At 41.1% G+C, this 20,965-nt stretch overlaps 1 protein-coding gene across 6 annotated transcripts in view; it reads left to right on the forward strand.

Annotated features, from left to right (window-relative positions):
* The window catches only part of LOC115165128 (trichohyalin), a 55,164-nt gene extending 40,920 nt beyond the window's left edge, over positions 1 to 14,244 (forward strand). The window contains exons 1-9 of one of the 6 annotated variants that reach the window (XM_029718166.1): positions 6,580 to 6,758; positions 6,933 to 6,959; positions 8,873 to 9,205; positions 9,630 to 9,635; positions 10,241 to 10,246; positions 10,753 to 10,827; positions 11,092 to 11,760; positions 12,198 to 12,275; positions 12,369 to 14,244. In XM_029718166.1, coding sequence (XP_029574026.1) covers positions 6,938 to 6,959; positions 8,873 to 9,205; positions 9,630 to 9,635; positions 10,241 to 10,246; positions 10,753 to 10,827; positions 11,092 to 11,760; positions 12,198 to 12,275; positions 12,369 to 13,702 — 2,523 coding nt within the window. In that variant the 5' untranslated portion in view covers positions 6,580 to 6,758; positions 6,933 to 6,937 and the 3' untranslated portion in view covers positions 13,703 to 14,244. Of the gene's footprint in view, positions 1 to 6,578; positions 6,759 to 6,932; positions 6,960 to 8,872; positions 9,206 to 9,629; positions 9,636 to 10,240; positions 10,247 to 10,752; positions 10,828 to 11,091; positions 11,761 to 12,197; positions 12,276 to 12,368 lie in introns of those variants that run through there. The other 5 variants (XM_029718170.1, XM_029718168.1, XM_029718167.1 and 2 more) reach the window with 5 other exon arrangements.
* Positions 14,245 to 20,965: the final 6,721 nt, after the last annotated feature.

The following is a 20,965-nucleotide window of genomic DNA, read 5'->3' on the forward strand; positions in this document are numbered from 1 at the left end:
GAAAATGTCCACACCCCATTCATACTGGGGAAAACAAGAGTAACTCCACTTCAAGCAGATGACGATTCCCAGACTGGAACTTGATGCAGCAACATTGGAGGTGCGAGTGGACAGGATCTTAAGGTTGGAGCTCCAGATTGAACTTGAGGAGTCAACTTTCTGGACAGTCAGTCTATGCTAAAATACAACCGCAACGATACCAAGAGATTCCATATCTTTGTGGCTAATAGGGTTGCTGTGATCCATGACCTATCTAAAGCAAAACAGTGGAGGTATTTGAACTCCCAGCACAACCCAGTCGATGATGCCTCAAGGGTTACATGCTGAAACTTTCCTGAACTCAGAGATGGCTCAAAGGACCAGAATTCCTGAAGAAAGCAGAAACACATGGCGGAAAGTCCCGAGGAGCTTGGCTCCATCCCTCCGGATGATCCAGATTTGAGAAAGGACATCATCGTGAACAGTACATGTGTGGATGATAAGAGTCTGCCAGCAAACTGAGTACTATTCAACATGGAACAACTTGAAGAAAGCAGTTGCCTGGATGCTGAAACTGAAGAGACTTCTTCTACAGTTAAGCCAGAAAAGCCAGTTCTCACAAACTGATCCAGGATCAGATCAGAGATTAACAAACTCACTGAAGGAACAAATTGCCAAGTTCAAACTGACGTTTGGAAAAGCGTTAGAGTGGGAGGAAGGTTAAGCAAAGCTGCTATGCCTACGGAACTAAAGAATCTTATGATCCTGCCCAAAGACTCCCACATCTCCAGACTGATCTTACTCCACATCCATGAGCAGGTTGGCCACTCTGGGAGAGGTCACATGCTTTCCAGACATCACCAGCGATATTGGATACCCTGCGCCAACTCCTTAGCAGGGAAGATCCTTAAGAGCTGTGTCTTCTGCAGGCGGATGCAAGCTAGAGATGGAAAACAGAAGATGGCCGACCTTCCACAAGATCGGGTGTCACCTGATTTGCCGCCTTTCACCCATGTGGGCATAGATTACTTCGGTCCCATAGAAGTGAAGCGAGGCCGCGTTCATGTGAAGCGGTATGGTGTGATTTTCACTTGCCTTGTGAGTTGCTAGTTATCTGCATACTGATTCCTGCATCAATGCCCTGCGCAGGTTAATTTGTCGAAGGGGCCCAGTAACAGGTGTCAGACAATGGCACCAACTTAATTGGAACACACAGAGAACTAGGAGAAGCTCTGAAAGAGCTGAAACACAACAAGATTCAAAATGAATTACTGAAGGAAGGAGTGACATGGTCATTCAACCCTCGCTCTGGAGCCCACCATGGGAGGGTATGGGAGAGGTTGATCCGACTGGTGAAAAAATATCCTCTTTTCAGTCCGTAAAGAGCAAGTACTGGATGATGAGGCTTTGCAGACATTGAGGCGATCATGAACGACAGACCAATCACAACTGTAACAAAGGACCATAATGATCTAGAACCCATCTGCTTCATCTAGAAACCATCTGCTTCATCTGAAAGCAAAGCCAGTCCTGCCACCCGGATTATTCCAGAGAAGAGACCTATACTCATGAAGGAGATGGAAGCAAGTACAATATATCACTGACCTCTACTGGAAGAGATGGATAAGGGAGTATCTTCCACTTATGCAGGAGTGGAACAAGTGGAACAAAATTAAGAGAAACCTCAGTACTGGTGACCTTGGGGTCATCGTCGATGACATCGCCCCAAAGAACTCTTGGCTAATGGGGCGTGTGGTGGAGGCTTTGCCAGGGGTCAAAGGTCTTGTCCGGAGCGTCATGGTTAAAGACCAAGATCAACATCTTACAGGGACCTATCAATAAAGTCTGTCAGCCCCTGGAGGCAGCTGAGTGAGACACACACACACACACACACACACACACACACACACACACACACACACACACACACACACACACACACACACACACACACACACACACACACACACACACACAGTGATCCATCTTTGAGTCAAGTGCACCTCTGATGGAAACGGCTGATTTTCTGCCAGTTGAGACTTGTTAGGCGTCTGTTTCTCAAACTAGACACTCTAATGTGCTTGTCCTCTTGCTCAGTTGTGCACCGGGGCCTCCCACTCTATTTATTCTGTTTCTTGGCAATTTCTTGCATGGAATAGCCTTATTTTCTCAGAACAAGAATAGACTGACGAGTTTCAGAAGAAAGTACTTTGCTTCTGGCCATTTTGAGCCTGTAATCGAACCCACAAATGCTGATGCTCCAGATACACAACTAGTCTAAAGGAAGACAGTTTTATTGCTTCTTTAATCAGAACAGTTTTCAGCTGTGCTAACATAATTGCAAAAGGGTTTTCTAATGATCAATTAGCCTTTTAAAATGATAAACTTGGATTAGCTAACACAATGTGCGGTTGGAACACAGGAATGATGGTTGCTGACAATGGGCCTCTGTACACCTACTTGTCACGACCGTCGTATGAATAATTGGACCAAGTCGCAGCGTGAGTAGAGTTCCTCATTTTAATGATAGTGACAACTTCCAAAACAACAAAGATATAACGATCGTGAAATACGTAGCGCTCATAGGCACTCATCCAAAACAATATCCCACATCACAGGTGGGAAAAAGGACACACTAAGTATGATCCCCAATTAGAGGTAATGGTAAACAGCTGCCTCCAATTGGGAAGCATACAGACACACCAACATAGAAATATAATACCTAGAAACCCCCCTAGCCACGCCCTGACCTAGAACACCATAGAGAACCCCGAGGGCTCTCTATGGTCAGGGCGTTATGATATTCCATTAAAAATCCCCCGTTTCCAGCTACAATAGTCATTTACAACATTAACCTGTTGGGGCTAGGGGGCAGAATTGAGAATTTTTGAAAAAATATGTGCCCATTTTTAACTGCCTCCTACACCAACTCAGAAGCTAGAATATGCATATTATTGTTCAGGTTTGGATAGAAAACACCCTAAAGTTTCTAAAACTGTTTGAATGGTGTCTGTGAGTATAACAGAACTCCTATGGCAGGCAAAAACCTGACAAGGTTTCATGCAGGAAGTGGCCTGTCTGACAAGGAGTCGTTCTTCTAGCCTCTGTTTATTGAAGAGTAAGGATCTTAGCTGTAACGTGACAATTCCTAGGGCTCCAATAGGCTCTCAGAACCTGGGAAAAACCTGAACGATGACGAGGCAGCCTCAGGCTGAAACACATTATCGCCTCTTCCAAGTGTCCCATTAGGTGACAAAAGAACTAGGCGCGTGCACGATTCACCCCCGTGGAGTATTTTCATTCGGCTGTTTAGCTTATTGCAGATTCCCGGTCGGAATATTATCGCTTTTCTACGAGATAAATTGCATAAAAATTGATTTTAAACAGTGGTTGACATGCTTCGAAGTACGGTAATGGAATATTTAGAATGTTTTAGTCACGTTCTGCGCCATGTGCGCGACCGTGATTTACAATTCTGATAGTGTCTAGAACACAAGAACAAAACGTCGCTGATGGAACATAACGATGGATTATTTGGGACCAAACCTACATTTGTTATTGAAGTAGAAGTCCTGGGAGTGCATTCTGACAAAGAACAGGAAAGGTAAGACCATTTTTCTTATAGGAAATATGATTTTGGTGAAGGCTAATCTTGCCGGGTGTCTAAATAGCTAGCCCGTGATGGCTGGGCTATGTACTTAGAATATTGCAAAATGTGCTTCATCCGAAAAGCTATTTTAAAATCGGACATATCGAGTGCATAGAGGAGTAATGTATCTATAATTCTTAAAATAATTGTTATGCTTTTTGTGAACGTTTATCGTGAGTAATTTAGCAAACTGTTAGTAAATTCCCCGGAAGTTTGCGGGGGGTATGCTTTTTCTGAACGTCACATGCTAATGTAAAAAGCTGTTTTTTGATATAAATATGAACTTGATTGAACAGACATGCATGTATTGTATAACATAATGTCCTAGGTGTGTCATCTGATGAAGATCATAAAAGGTTAGTGCTGCATTTAGCTGTGGTTTGGGTTTTTGTGACATTATATGCTAGCTTGAAAAATGGGTGTCTGATTATTTCTGGCTGGGCACTCTCCTGACATAATCTAATGTTTTGCTTTCGTTGTAAAGCCTTTTTGAAATCGGACAATGTGGATAGATTAACGAGAGTCTTGTCTTTAAATAGCTGTAAAATAGTCATATGTTTGAGAAATTGAAGTAAAAGTATTTCAAACGTTTCAAAAATCGCTCCACTGGATTCAAGTGGCTGTTACGTAGGTGGGACGAATTCGTCCCACCTGCGCCAGAGAGGTTAAAAATGTCTACAATGTATTTCTGTTCCATTTTATGTTATTTTAATGGACAAAACATTTGCTTTTCATTTCAAAATCAAGGACATTTCTAAGTGACCCCAAACTTTTGAACGGTAGTGTAGCTATGAACCGTAATAGTGCTCTGGTATTGAATGTTTTGTGTATTGGCTCTATTTTTTGAATATTAAGTAACTGTTATGTATTCAGTGCAGTTAACAATTAGGGGCCGGTAATTTAGAGCCGATGTGGACATACTTGTGTCAAAGACGGAACAAACAGAGCTTCATGTACGTGTGTGTAAATATATGAAATATGAATGTATATGATAGAATATCATGTACCTTTATGATTTATATTGACCTGATTGAGATATATTCCTTTGTTATAAGTGTACCTTAGTTTTTAGCTCCACCTCTTGCCCATTCATTGTACTGTGGTCAGTGTGTTAGTGACAGGATAAAGACAGGAAGTTGGGCCTTCGGGGGAGGGGGAGTCCTAGCTAGATGTGGGAGTGGTATAGCCTTTTGACCAGACAAACAAACAGGTCATATTATGTGATTTTCACATCAAGTAATCTCTGCTTTAAGTTGATTGGAGAATCATTTTTTTGTTAGATATAAGAAGAATAAACCTTTTTGTTGCACCATTTTGTCACGTCCTGACCAGTATAGAGTATATTTGGTTATTGTAGTTTGGTCAGGACGTGGCAGAGGGGAGTTGATGTATGTTTATGGGGTTTGTCACTGGTCTATGTCTGTGTTTCTATGTCTAGTAAATTGGGGTTGGACTCTCAATTGAAGGCAGGTGTGTTGAGTTGCCTTTGATTGGGAGTCCTATATAGTAGGGTGTGTTTGTCTTTGTGTTTCGTGGGTAGTTGTTTTTTGCACTGCTAGTTATAGCCTGCGAAACTGTCTCCTGTTGTGTTGTCTGCATTTATTGTTTTTCGTGATCAACGTGTTTAATAAACATGATGTTGAGCACACAACCTGCTGCGTTTTGGTCCACGATCTCCGACAGTGATTTCGCGATATCGTCAGAAGACGAGGATCGTGATACATTTCCCTGGATCTCATTGAATGTTTTGTCCGTTGAGGAATTTCGAATGTGGACTGTATGCGTCCGAAACAACACCGTTTCAGGCTTGGGCAGTGGTTATGATCAAGAGGAAAGGAAGCCACTACAATCATCATAAATATGGAGGAACTCTTCAGATTGTTTTGGCTGGGAAGCATGCAGACGCCTTAACTCCTCCCATACTTACAGCCCTTACCCCCAGCACTGTCTCCTGCACACCCTAACCCAAACTCAGCCCTTAACCTCAGCCCCGTCCCCTGCACACCCTAACCCAAACTCAGCCCTTACCCCCAGCACTGTCTTCTGCACACCCTAACTCAAACTCAGCCTTTACCCCAGCCCTGTCCCCTGCACACCCTAACCCAAACTCAGCCTTTACCCCCAGCCCTGTCCCCTGCACACCCTAACCCAAATCTCAGCCTTTACCCCCAGCCCTGTCCCCTGCACACCCTAACCCAAACTCAGCCTTTACTCCCAGCCCCCTATATGGTATGTCTGACTTTCTGATTTGTAAATTCACCGCTGTTCCCAACATTGACCAGCAGGTATAAATGATACTCTCTTCAGACAGTAAATGACCACCAGTCAGCTACATTTATTTTGTTAGGAGGGGATGGAAAAGCATTGAGACTATTTGTCATGGAAGCAATTTCACTCATTTACTCATGTGAATGGGTCCAAAGAGATAAGAGAAGCTAATATTGATAGTCACTGTTAAATCTTTACAGCTCAGGATAATATGACTATAATTAAAGAACATCACTACCATCTGCTGGCTGGATCGGTCTTCTGATTTGAATTGAAACAGTTTTTAGAACTTTAGAGATGATTAACTAAAATATGATGATAGAAGACAGCACCATGCTGTATGACAGCATAAACCATCTAATGTTGGTCACTAGTTAACAAAGTCACAAACCCTGACCATTTTTACATTTTACCAGACGCTCTGTAGTGAGTCCATTCATTTTCCTAATTTTTTTGTAATTGAAACCACAACTCTGACATTGCAAGCAGTATGCTCTACCAACTGAGCTACATTCTTAAATTCTGATTTTAACCCTAACCCACTCTGATAACCTTATGCCTAACCTTAAACTTAAATTAAGATCAGAAATGTACATTCTTGTTTCCATGACATTTTACGATAGGCCTATAGACAATTTGGACTTTGTGACTGGGTTTTCTATTAACCAGAGAGGCTGGGGGGAGGAGTTTACTCCAAGTACCTGTGCAAAGGTGAAGGTGAAAGTTGTGTCTCAGTATAGACCTGAGGTGTAGATTGTTCTGTAAAAACATGTAGATATGCACATATAGTGACTATTAGAGTGGTTATGGATTTAAATCAACTATTTTGAATGTGAAGTGGAGGACGTGAAGACCAGTAAAGGTAAGAGGAGATCTCAGTATATTTCACTTTCCAAACTAGACACAACAGTCCTGTTTTAAAACAATGAGGACTGGAGAAAGAGGAAGTGATGTTTGTATCTGTGTGATTGAGCAAAAGAGAGAATTTGATGAATGGTAATGATGTAAATATGAACGTTTTCTCTTTTTATTGCAGTTAAAATGGCAGAGTCCAGAGTTCACAGTAAGTCGCCATGCTATAATTAATGATTAACTTTTCTTTCATGTATCTGGGAGAACAGAACTAAACCAACTATTGAAAATGATGTTTGTGGTTTTATTTCTCTTTATGTGTAAATGTGTGTCTGGATGAAATGTGTTTGTAACATGAGGAGTTGTAACTGAGTTTGTGTCTGTGAGAAACAGCTCTACTGCTCCACAGTGACCTCTCCCTCCAAACATCTCTTTATTATAGAACCCATTTAATCCAGTCGGACACAATACGGAACAAAATAAACCTTTTGTACTTTACTGGCTCTAGAGAAGTTAAAGTTGTACATATCAAACGGCCATGATTGGGAGTAGCTTAGGGCGAAGCACAATTGGTCCGCTGTCGTCCGGCGTAGGCTGTCATTGTAAATAAGAATTTGTTCTAAACTGACTTGCCTCGTTAAATAAATAAAATATGTATCCAGAGCAATTAGGATTAAGTTCCTTGCTCAAGGGCATATCAACATTCCTCAGGGATTCAAACCAGCGACGTTTGGGTTACTGGCCCAATGCTCTTAAGTGCTAGGCTACCTGTCAATCAGTTCTGACTAATGGGAAAATACATTGCCTCTAATTTATTCTATATATTTAGTCATAGCAGATCCTTTTCTTTCTTCAGTAGATTTAAGTTGAGTTTGGTTCAGGATATACTGGCTCAAAATGATGTTACAGATGATTTTACCATTATCCATAAACCTTTACTGATGTTTAAATCAGAGATTTTTACTGTAAAACATCATATGTTGTTATTTCAGGGGGAATAGGCCATGTATAGACCCATAAACTGAATTAGTATAATAATTGAAGTAATATTTAATGTTATTAGGTTTGTTTAGTGTCTCTTGCACAATGGTAGACCTGGTTAGTATGAATGTTGAGGCTTGGACACTGGGGTAGACCTGTTTTATATGAGTATGCCCATGGATTTCCCTAGTTTATAATGGGGTGTAGGGATACACAAGGTTCATACAGGTAATGGGGCTGGATGGACGTCTATTGCCCATTCAAATCCTTTCTGGCAACAACGTTTGTGGTATAAAGAAGAGATTGGGGCTGGGGCACATGTGTTATACAATTGTAATATTAGTTTATCTATGAAATGATTAGTGTGTACAGGTCAGATGTCACAGGACTAAAACATGTTGATAACAGGGTTGGGGTGTGCAGCGAATAGCTGGATATAGGTTACTGTTGGTGACTTGGGGAATACAGGCCTAAGGAAAGTGGGTAACAGGGCTGAGATAGGAAAGTAACAGGGATGAGGTGTAGTGGCAAAGGAACTGGGGTCTTGAGTAACACACAGGTCATTTAGGGCCAGGATATGCCTGTATCTGTACTTGATTGTATAGATTTGAGGGTATTGGCATGTGGGTGTTAGGGTTAGGGCATGGGGGTAACAGGGCTGGGGTGTGGGGGTCATTGAGTTTAGGTGTGTGGGTAAGTGGGCTGAGGTATATAGATATTGAGGTTGAGGAATAGGGGTAAATATCTGTTCATGTTATTATAGGCAGAGCACTCTGTCACAATTGTGACCAAGAATAAAACATACTTTTAAATAAATAAATAAATAATCAAAATGGATGACATGTTAGGCTTACTAGTGGCATAAGATTTGCATAGTGGCATGTCTGGGAAAGATGTGGGAACAAATGGGATAATATCATTCTAGATTGTAGCATCACATTCTTCTATGACATATATACTTTCCTTCAAATGAATATGTCTGTCTGGGATTGTGTGTGTTGTATTTTAGAATTGACATGGTCCTGGTTGTTGTATGTCTATTGTAGTTTTTCATTCAGCTGTGTTTATAAATGTACTGAGAGTATTTGTGTTCCTGACACAGATGATGTCATTAAACATGAAATGTTCTCTCTTTCTGAACAGCTCAGTTTAAACTCACCTCAGAAGACTATGTGGAGGCTGATGTTGGTAAAGAGGTCACCCTCCCCTGTCACCTCTCACCTGACACCAGTGCTGTTGCCACGACGATCCGGTGGTTTAAAGAGACAGAGTGTATTTACCTGTATCAGAATGGCCAGGTGACAGAGAGGAGTGGCTATGAGGGCAGAGTGAGTCTGATCACCCAGGAGCTGGAGAGAGGCAACGTGTCTCTGAGGCTGAGAGGCTACAGGAGGTCAGATACAGGAGACTACATATGTCAGGTCATCCATGGAGAACAGAAGGAGGAGGCTGCAGTGGGTTTATGGGATAGAGAAGGTAAGTGATCTATAACTCCAGTAATGTTTCTAAACACCTAAACAACAACAATAACAACCAGTCTCTTTCCCTGAACAGAACACTTCTACGTTCTCATGTAGGTAGGAGTTCATAGTAGGAGTTACAGATGAATAGACTAGATTCATTCTGAATATCAACTAGTTACAATGCATATTACCATCACTCTGAGCTTTGAGCTTGTCCTAAAGCATTAGAACCATTCCAACATTACTGTCACGTCCCTTGATTGTCATTAGTAATGAATGTGATGAACACTCATACCCCTCTGATGTATATCACATCACTATGGTATTTGAGAGGATCATGTGACAGATGGTGATTTGAAGGTAATGATAATAACTAATGCATTCTGTTTTACATGATCATTATTCATGACTCTCCATCTTCGATAATGGATGATCAGAATGGGGTGAGTAATTACTTATTTGTCTGTTTTGTTTATTGACAACCAATAACACAAGACAAAGAACAGACCAGAGTGTTAATCTGATACTATAAAAACTACAGGCCTTGTGAACAGCAGTGTGTATTCTTCAAGGCTACAAATTAAATCAGTTTCTTTACATTTATCAATACTCTCCCCAAATGTTCTCAAGGTAGGTTGGATTAAGATGTATAGATGTTCTTCAAATTATCCAGAATTTTCAAATCATAGATCTCCCACAATATATCTGCCAAAGAGGTCAACATTTCACATATTCCTTCCACAATATATCTGCCATGGAGCTCAACATTTCACACTCCAAAATGAACTTGAATCAGCTTGAATTCAGTTTGATGTCCTAGTACGAAGCATTCTATGATGGTTAGACTGTTCCAATAGTAGCACTGCTTACATCCCTTTCCCTAGATGTACATTAGTAATGAATGTGATGAACAGTCATATCAATATGATGTCTGGTATTTCATTAAATTATGCAATGAGACAGAAATTTAATGAACAATAATAACTAATGCATTCTGTTTTACATGATCATTATTCATGACTCTCCATCTTGGATAATGGATGATCAGGATTCTGTGAGTAATTACTTATTTGTCCGTTTTGTTTATTGACAACCAATAACACAAGACAAAGAACAGACCAGAGTGTTAATCTGATACTATAAAAACTACAGGCCTTGTGAACAGCAGTGTGTCTTCTTCAAGTCTACAAATTAAGTCGGTTTCTTTACATTTATTAATACTCTCCCCAAATGTTCTCAAGGTAGGTTGGATTATGATGTCAGATGTTCTTCAAATTCTACTGAATGTATATTCCATAGAACCCTGCCTCCTGACACAATATCCTGTATCTGCCATAGAGCCCAATGCTGGTTATCACAAACAATGAACATAATCATTTGATCAGAGATAGGCCAATAACAAAACAACATTATTTATGAAGTTAACCAGATCTCATTGGTGCCCACAGTCTCTACATGAGGGAGGCTTGAGTGACAGGAGAAATGTGATTGGTCCTGTTTGTTCTGTATATAGTGATGTAGTCTACCACACAGAACTCACCTCTCTGTTTTACACCGTAGCCTCAGGATCACAGTATTTACAACATGAGACCCAGGAGGACAAGCTGAAGAGGGAGGCATCAGCTGGTGAGCTTGGTAAGTATGAGAGAGTCTGGAGGAGAGAGGATTGAATCAGGGAACATGAGTGATGTCATTCAGTTTTTCAGACTAATTCATTTGTAATGTATCAAATAGTCAATAGACCAGTTGATGATTGGTTCAGCTCAGATAACTGTTGACTGTAGGAAATAATTACACATAATTGTACCACCTCCATCAAATGATAATGTATTTATAGGTATGAATTAATATATTACTTATTCAAACAACCAACTAAATATGTTAATTGCTCTCTCTCAGAGTTGAAGATGGAAAAAGAATTAAAAGAGATATTAAGAAAGGAGATGATGAAACAACTAGAGGAGAAAGACACACAACTGGATGATATGAACCAGGAAGTGAGAGAGAAAGAGAGACTCCTGGAGGAGAAGAACCAGATAATGGGACAGAGGGAGAAACTATTAGAAGAGAAAGTAAACCAACTGGAAGAGAAAGACAAGCAACTAAAGGAGAGAGACATTCAACTAGAGGCACTGAGAAAGAACCTGCAGGACAAGAACAGCCAAGTAGAGAACTTCAGAGTCCTACTGCAGGACAAAGACCTTCAACTAGAGGACAGCAACCACAGACTGGGAGAGAAGGACAGACTACTGGAAGAGAGAGACAGACAGCTGGAAGAGAGAGACAGACTACTGGAAGAGAGAGACAAACTACTGGAGGGGAAAGTAAATGAACTAAAAGAGAGGAGGCAGGAAGTAGAAGAGAGAGAGAACCTTCTAGAGGAGAGAGAGAAGCAGTTAAAGGAAAGAGACAAACAGGTGGAGGATGTCAACAATGAAAATGCTGAACTGGGTGAGATTATTCACACCATTAATACATTTAGTCTTCTGTACTTTCCTCAATTCTCAGGTTATTGTCGACTCTCCATTCTCAGGTTATTCTATTCTATAGTGGACCATCCTCCACTTAGTGAGTTATCAATATTGTCCTGTTATCTCCTACTGTTTCTAGTCTATAGTGGACCATCCTCCACTTAGTGAGTTATCAATATTGTCCTGTTATCTCCTACTGTTTCTAGTCTATAGTGGACCATCCTTCACTTAGTGAGTTATCAATATTGTCCTGTTGTCTCCTACTGTTTCTAGTCTATAGTGACCATCCTCCACTTAGTGAGTTATCAATATTGTCCTGTTATCTCCTACTGTTTCTAGTCTATAGTGGACCATCCTTCACTTAGTGAGTTATACATGTTGTCTCAAACTGTCATCAATCTTGATATTCTCTATTTTCTCCAATAATCTATATTTCACTATGATGTGTAATGTATTTGTAGTTTGTTTATACTATGTTTTAAATGTGTCTCTGATGAGTCAGTATGTTGACCAGTTCTCTATGTTGTGTTACAGTGGGAGGAGAGACCTCAGATACAGACCCCACACTTCCACTGAGGAGGACAAACAGCATGGAGTTAAATCCTCCACATAGTGAGTTATGGATGTAGATTATAATATATTTGACACTGTTGTACATCCTCCAGAGAGTCAGAGTGTTGATCAGGGCTGTGTGTTGTGTTGCAGTGGGAGGAGAGAGCAGCAGTCCAGACTCCCCAGTGTCTCCCAGTGTGTCTGAGCTGAGACTGGTGCTGCTGGGGAGGACTGGGGCTGGGAGGAGTGCAGCAGGAAACACCATCCTGGGCAGAGAGGAGTTTGGGGCCCAGGCCAGCCCCTCTGCAGTGACCCAGAGGAGTAAGAGGAGAGAGGGGGACGTGTGTGGGAGACGGCTGGTGCTGGTGGACACTCCAGACTGGTTCTGTCCTGGACTCTCTCTGGAGGAGATGAGACAGGATGTGGGGCTCTGTGTCCGTCTGTCTGCCCCGGGACCCCATGCCTTCCTCCTGGTCATACCAGTGGAGCCCTCTAAGGGGGAGGAGAGAGGGGTGCTGGAGAGAATAGAGGAGGTGTTTGGGGAGGGTTTTTGGGGACACACTGTAATTCTATTCACCCATGATGATGGCCTGAAAGAGCAGAGCATTGAGGAGTTTCTCCAAGCAGGACGTCAGGACCTCCGGCAGCTTGTAGAGAAATGTGGGAGCAGGTACCACGTCCTCAACATTAAGGACAGGGCCCATGGCACTCAGGTATCAGAGCTGCTGGATCAGGTAGAGGAGATGGTGGCAAGAAACAGAGAGAGATTCTACAGCAGTCAGACCTACCAGGAGGCGGAGGACCAGGTTAGAGAGATGGAGGGAAAGATACAGAGAGAGAGAGGAGAGAGGAAAGAGAGGGAGGAGAGAGACTTGAGAGAGAGACTTGAGAAGGAGTTAAAGGACTCTCTGATAAAGATAGAGGGAGTGATCCAGGAACATGAGGGAGATATCAGAACACTCAGTGAAAGAACCAGTGAACTGGAGAGACAGGTGAAAGAAGAGAGGGATGAGGAGAAGAAAAGAGAGCTGGAGAGGGAGCTGAAGAGGGAGTCTGATAGGAGGGAGGAGATGGAGAGAAAGCTGGAGAGATTTAGAGAGAAGAGAGAGAATGAGAGGAGGGAGATGGAGGAGAGACACAGACAGGAGATAGAGGAGATGATGGAGAACTATGAAGGAGAGGCCAGAGTTGAAGCAGAGAGAAACCTGATGAAGATAGTCCTACCTGAGTTACAGAGGAACGTGATGATCTCACAGACAAAGATGCAGAGAGAGTTCAGCAGACAGATGGAGGAGAAGAATAGACAGATTAACAAGAAGGATGGAGAAATGGAGAGACTAAGACAGAATTTGAAAGAAGTCAGGGAAGCTCACTCAGTGTTGCAGAAGAGACTGGAACGAGAGGGGAGAGGTCAGAGGGCATTGATAGGGTTGTTGGGCTGGGTCAGGAGAAACTCATCAAGTTGGCTTCTTCACAATCTCATATGATTCACCATCACCGTCTATGTGTAGAACCAGACCAGGTCTACTGTCCACTGTACCGTGGTGAGTGACCATGGATTATGGTGGTCATGGGGAAAACAGGTCAGAATAATGTCTGGTCCAGTCTACAGTGTCTAGAGAAGGAGGGGAGGGAGGTCTGTAAAGATCTTGATGAGACAGAATTCCAAACCAACGTAGATTATTGACCTTTGCACTGCTGCCTTTTAGAATGGAGAGGGTTGTGGGGGGTCAGGAGGTCAGCGGACGGAGTCAGAGCCTGAGAACTCTAAAGATCTGAGTGAGACTTTTACTCAGTGTTTGAGGAGGTCTACTATTGACCAGAGAGAACTATACTGTATTTACCACACAGTACTTCCTGTTCTTAATCAATCATATTGTTTGTTTCATGTTGAAACTTTAAATATACACTGAGTGCACAAAACATTAAGAACACCTTCCTAATATTGAGTTACAATCTATCCCAATGGAACTCTGATACCACATGAGACTGATATTGTTGAAATAAAGAAATGTAACTTTGTAAGCCATCAGTGTTTGGACATTGTTTGTCTTTGATGATTCTCTACAGTACAGAGCTGAGCTGTCAACACTGAGCTGTCAACACTGAGCTGTCAACACTGAGCTATCAACACTGAGTTGTCGACACTGAGCTGTCAACACTGAGCTGTCAACACTGAGCTAGTCTCTCTCTTTACCTGATATTACTACTACTACTACTACTGCTACTACTACTGCTGCTACTTACAACTACTACAGTACTACTACTACCACTACTAACTACAACTACTGCTACTACTACCACCACTACTACTACTACCAACTACTACCAACTACAATAGAGGTCGACCGATTAATTGGAATGGCCGATTAATTAGGGCCGATTTCAAGTTTTCATAACCATCGGTAATCGGTATTTTTGGCCACCAATTTGCAGATAAAAAAAGACTTAGGGATGCCACCCGTTAGATAACAGTAACCTATATCCAGCTATTCGCTGCACACCCCAACCCTGTTATCAGCATGTTTTAGTCCTGTGCCATCTGACCTGTATACACTAATCATTTCATAGATAAACTAATATTACAGTGGTATAACACATGTGCCCCAGCCCCAATCTCTTCTTTATACCACAAACGTTGTTGCCAGAAAGGATTTGAATGGGCAATAGACGTCCATCCAGCCCCATTACCTGTATGAACCTTGTGTATCCCTACACCCCATTATAAAGCAGGGAAATCCATGGGCATACTCATATAAAACAGGTCTACCCCAGTGTCCAAGCCTCAACATTCATACTAACCAGGTCTACCATTGTGCAAGAGACACTAAACAAACCTAATAACATTAAATATCACTTTAATTATTATACTAATTCAGTTTATGGGTCTATACATGGCCAATTCCCCCTGAAATAACAAAATATGAAGAAAGAAAAGGATCTGCTATGACTAAATATATAGAATAAATTAGAGGCACTGTATTTTCCCATTAGTCAGACATGTTTGGCAGGTAGCCTAGCTCTTAAGAGCATTGGGCCAGTAACCCAAACGTCGCTAGTTTGAATCCCTGAGGAAACTAGGAAAATCACTGAAAAAAATAAACGTTTTGTTTTCAAGATGATAGTTTCCGGATTCGACCATATTAATGACCTAAGGCTCGTATTTCTGTGTGTTTATTATATTATAATTAAGTCTATGATTTGATATTTGATAGAGCAGTCTGACTGAGCGGTGGTAGGCACCAGCAGGCTCGTAAGCATTCATTCAAACAGCACTGTTGTGCATTTTGCCAGCAGCTCTTCGCAACTCTTCAAGCATTGCGCTGTTTATGACTTGAAGCCTCTCAACTCCCAAGATTAGGCTGGTGAAACCGATGTGAAATGGCTAGCTAGTTAGCCGGGTGCGCGCTAATAGCGTTTCAAACGTCACTCGCTCTGAGACTTGGAGTAGTTGTTCCCCTTGCTCTACATGGGTAACGCTGCTTCGAGGGTGGCTGTTGTCGATGTGTTCCTAGTTTGAGCCCAGGTAGGAGCGAGGAGAGGGACAGAAGCTATACTGTTACACTGGCAATACTAAAGTGCCTATAAGAACATCCAATAGTCAAAGGTATATGAAATACAAATGGTATAGAGAGAAATAGTCCTATAATTCCTACAACCTAAAACTTCTTACCTGGGAATATTGAAGACTCATGTTAAAAGGAACCACCAGCTTTCATATGTTCTCATGTTCTGATCAAGGAACTTAAACGTTAGCTTTTTTACATGGCACATACTGAACTTTTACTTTCTTCTCCAACACTTTGTTGTTGCATTATTTAAACCAAATTGAACATGTTTCATTATTAATTTGAAGCTAAATTGATAGTATTTATGTATTATATTAAGTTAAAATAAGTGTTCATTCAGTATTGTTGTAATTATCATTACAAACAAATAAATAAATAAAAAATCGGCCGATTAATCGGTATCGGCTTTTTTGGGTTGTCACAGGCCTGCTCATAGCCTGTGGCAAAAATGATGGGACACGAACAACAGGTATAGGCCAATCAAAAAGCTTCTTTATTATGAACCAGAAACTATTAACTTTAAACAAAGAAAAAGGAATGAGGTGTGGAAATGTCATAATGTAGGGTGGATGTAAAGTGCAGGGATGCGTGAATCTGTGTGTGTGAATATGACTGAGTGGAAACTATGTAAAACTACAAATGAACAAACAAAACAGGATCATACCTGGAGGAGCAGAGAGAGAGAGGTTAGTGAAGCAGTTTTAAATACCCTGAGCCCAGGTGGCTCCAATCACGAACGAACCTCCTCTGCCTGCAGGAGGAACCGCCCCTGCACTGCCGAGGGGCCGTGACAGAGTCCTCCAATAATCGGTATCTGTATCGAAAAATCATAATTGGTCGACCTCTAAACTACAACTACTACTAACTACTGTAACCCTCTCACCAGGTTGGAATATGACTCTTACAATATTAACTTATGTAGAGTATCTCAACAGCATGGGATGTTAGGTGAGAAGGACATCTCCAATAAGAATCCCTATTGTAAACTATCTAGGGTTATGACAATAGGGTATTAACTTCAGATGAAATGATTCTAGGTTTCTGTTATTGTATCAGGATAAACTATCCCACGCATTAAATTGAAACAATAAATGACTCCACCAAGACAACATACATAAGGTTCAATATGTGTATTATTACATTTTCATAGCACAACATCAAAATAAAGAAAATAATAATAAACCCCAATGAAGTTGTGCACAACCCGTGTCCAAATTAATTCAAGTTTGATTAATTAACCCGTTGGCGCGCGTTGGAGGTCAAATAAAACCGACGACACACATAAAGTCCAGAAGCACCTCACCGTTGTAGTTACTCACTACTTAGTAGATATTCCCTCAGTGAAGTATGGCAGTTCCATGCAGGTTTCCTCACAAAGTCCACAGCAGCACAGCTACCAATGCAGACAGCCCTCCTTAGCAGTAACCGATATCCCCATGGCAACATGAACTCGTTCAGCTTTCCCAAGCGATTCTCTCTTTGTGTCACACGATGCTAGGCTAACCTCAAGGCAAGCAAATACCTCCACGATGAGACGGTAGCTTCAGTCTTTAGTAAGTCTTAACAAAATTATAACAACTCTTATCAAATAAAATGGTTATTTCCCTTCATGTCTTAGTAGGTATGGGTTTTGTTCTAGTTTTGTCGTCTTCTTTCATCATTTTTCTTCACCAACGGTCGTAATGTAAAAATCCATCCGTTCTCCCAACGTCTCTCTCCCTCTCTTTTCCCCTCAGGCCTGCCGTTAAGCAGGTCAACTCTCCCATTGGCCACAGCTTAACGAGCGACCCTATTGGTCAAAACTTACATTTAAAAGTAAACCAAACTATTCACTTATACATTAAATCAATATTTATTCAAAAAGAAATGCATTAAGAACATTACAATTTAGGAGCAATTCAATCCCCTTTTAAATATAATACCAATTAATTATAAACTCACTACTTGGTTTTAACAAGAACAAACTCAATACCTAGTTCAAACAAGGGTATTACACTACTAATACTACTAACTTAGGGTGACCATATGTCCTCTTTTTCCCGGACATCTTTTTGGACCTAAAAAATACGTCCGGCCGGGATTTCTAAATCGCCCAAAATGTCCGGGATTCGGCTTTTGCTTTCTACAGTCGCCATTCATTGTGTGCGTTTTGGGGTTTTGCATTGTTTTGACCTTTCTCTTTAGGTCCCGCCTTCTCACACGCCACCATTGGTGGGTCATGTAGACCTATGCAAACATTGGTCAAACTGCATCTCAATCATTACCCTCACCATGGCAACAGCCAAGAGAAGGAGCAGCAGCTTGCTTGTCAACAGTGGCACATGGCTCCAGAACAGTGTAAAAATGCTCAAACGCAAATGTAAATTCACAGACGATTTACAGAGAAAATTCCCGTGTTTTCGTCTTGGTCGGGATCCGTGTGAAGCAGAATGCATGACCTGCAAAGCTGGCACGTACGTGTCAGTGTCAAATAAAGGTGCTAGCGACCTAGAAGCCCACATAAACTCCGCAAAACTCAAAATTTCAGCTAAAGGAGAGAGTTCGTCAGGTAAATTAATTGACTATTTTGTGAGAGCAGGTAAAACAGAAGATGCTGTTACTTAGGGTGACCATACGTCCTCTTTTTCCCGGACATGTCCTCTTTTTTGAAAACTAAAATATGGTCACCCTAACTAACTACTACTACCTACTGACTACTGTTGCCACTACTACTGCTACTACTACTACTACTACTACTACTACTGCTACTACTACTACTACTACTACTCTAGGACAGCATTTTGAGAAGACCAGAGGAAGTGATGGAGCATCAGTCTGAATGCAGATGTCCATATGACTGATAGGTGAGTAATTAAATAGACATGCAGTAACCTTCTCTGACCACCAGATGTCTCTGTTACACCACCAGAGGAGCAGGAGGAACCATGAGGACTATAGGAGTAGCAGTTGTCCATTCAACTCCTGACTCCAATACTTCATTCCAACTATTTTGATTTGATAACTAAACAGACACACAGAGAAATATAAGTATTATGTTGCTTGTTTTACTATATAGAAATAATTTTGTTGCTTTGTGTCACACATAGTATATGTTACTTCAACAATATTGTATTAAATCAGTATCACTAAATACCATATCAGTGGTTATGTTGTAAGCACACTTTGGATTACATTTTCTGTCCCCCAAAAAATATTTTCATATAGAGGGAGGGGACTCTATACCTTATGCAAAAACAGAATACTATAAAGGCAGGACTCTGTAATATGAGAATTTAGTATTTTCCATGGAAGGGCTCGGCTCTGTGACGTTTGTAATAAAGTCTGAATTGAATTCACAAGTTCGGGTATCTGTGCAAATATTTGACTCAAGATATTCCACAACAAAATGGTGAGCTTGCCAGGAGGGGCAAGGGACCAGAGACTGATAATCTGCAGCTGTGAATGGGCTTCCTGGACGGACTGCAGAAAACACAAGTAGCCACTTGTTAAGACGGTAAACTGAGTTTTTGCATGTAATAGTAGAGTTCTTGTGTGGTCCGCTGTAGGAAACTGTTTTCAGAGATAGGTAACCAAGGTCTCTCCAAATTAAACAAACCAAGTGTTACTGGGAGCTTTTGAATTCAATAACTGCATGCATTCTAAAGCTTTGGGGAGTTAAAATAGTTATTTGTAGGTATCTGTGTGGGCTATGTGTATTGGGGGGCTGTGTGTGTTTCGTGGGTGTCGGGTATCTTAGACGGGTGGGGCTGTTTGTCTACCTAGTCTCATCTGGGGTGCCGACTGCCTCTGCATATTGTCAACACCAATAAAAGTAAAAGTAAAATCCTGTGCACACCGTGACACCACTCCAAGAAGGTGTGGATGGGTATATAGGTTACAATAAGAACTTTTACCCGATTTGGCAAGTCCTATCATAAGAATAAATCCTATAATAAAGTCTCCCGGTGTTGAGGAAGTGAATCTAGGAAAGGACTGAATTAACAGGTCGCTTAGGAAAGCGTGAAAAGTGTGTGTTATACTAGGACTTTGACACGATTTTGCGAATTCCTTTTATAAGAGAAATCCTATATTGTGTTGCGGAAGTGTATCGATAATTAATAGGTCGCTTAGGAAAGCATGAAAAGTGTATGCTTGTGCTGGGACTTTGACCTGATTTTGCAAGCTCCCATCATACAATAAAATCCTGTATAAGAATGTCTCCCTGTGTTTGAGGAAGTGTATCAGGTTAGGCTAGAAACTGCAGGTTGTGTTAGGTAAAACGGAGTATGTGTGAGTGAATGTGAATAAAATCCTGAATGAGTAAAGTCTCCCTGTATGGAGGAAGTGTATAGGCTTAGAAAATACATAGTGTGTGTGTATGTGTGTGTGTTGCCAGTCCGGAGTGGGGGATTGCGCAACCTTCCAGTGCTGGCGGGAGGGGCGCATCTAGTCCTCACTAGGAAAGAGGAAAGAAAACCATATGGAAATGTGTCAAGATAAGAAATTAACAAAATAGTGTGTTTAAATAATTATCCTTACATAACATAGGAATATTAACAAATGTTAAGTGAGAAGTATAAAGTATATAATGGTGTGAGATAGAAAAGTATAAAATACAGAAACGTAGCTATAGTATGCGTTTGAAGTAATCCAGTACTGCTGAAAGAAAGAACGGCCGTAGACACATAAATAGAAGCGAAGCAGTAGGGTCAATAGCGACAGCTGCTAGAAGTATTCAGTAAAGTGAGTAGACAGTGAGATAAAGCAGAGAGAGGTTAAGCTTAACGGACCCCGAGGTGAATAGAAGAGAAGAACAGGAGTGTAAATCACAGAGAGAGAGAGAGAGAGATTGGTTTTGAACAAGTGAATAGCACAGTAAAGATAGGAAATAGTGCAGAAACTATTCATAGCTAAACTAGAAATAAGAATATTAACTAACAATAAAATAGAATATAAGGAATAATGAAGAACAAGCAATAAAATAAGTAAAACACCAGTATAAATCCTAGGGGCTAGCAACCCCTATGCAAAGAATAAATAATAATGATATCTGTGAATGGGAAAAACACACAGTGATATTTGAGGTGCTGTACTGCAATAAGACATTAAGTCATCTGTAGTATTCAGTAATACAGTTGCAGACAGTATAGTGTAGGCTTTAATATGAGGTATTAAGTGCCGTGACTAATGAATTATTATCTG

The sequence above is a fragment of the Salmo trutta genome, chromosome 27 (genome assembly GCF_901001165.1).
Source record: "Salmo trutta chromosome 27, fSalTru1.1, whole genome shotgun sequence".
NCBI lineage: Eukaryota > Metazoa > Chordata > Actinopteri > Salmoniformes > Salmonidae > Salmo > Salmo trutta.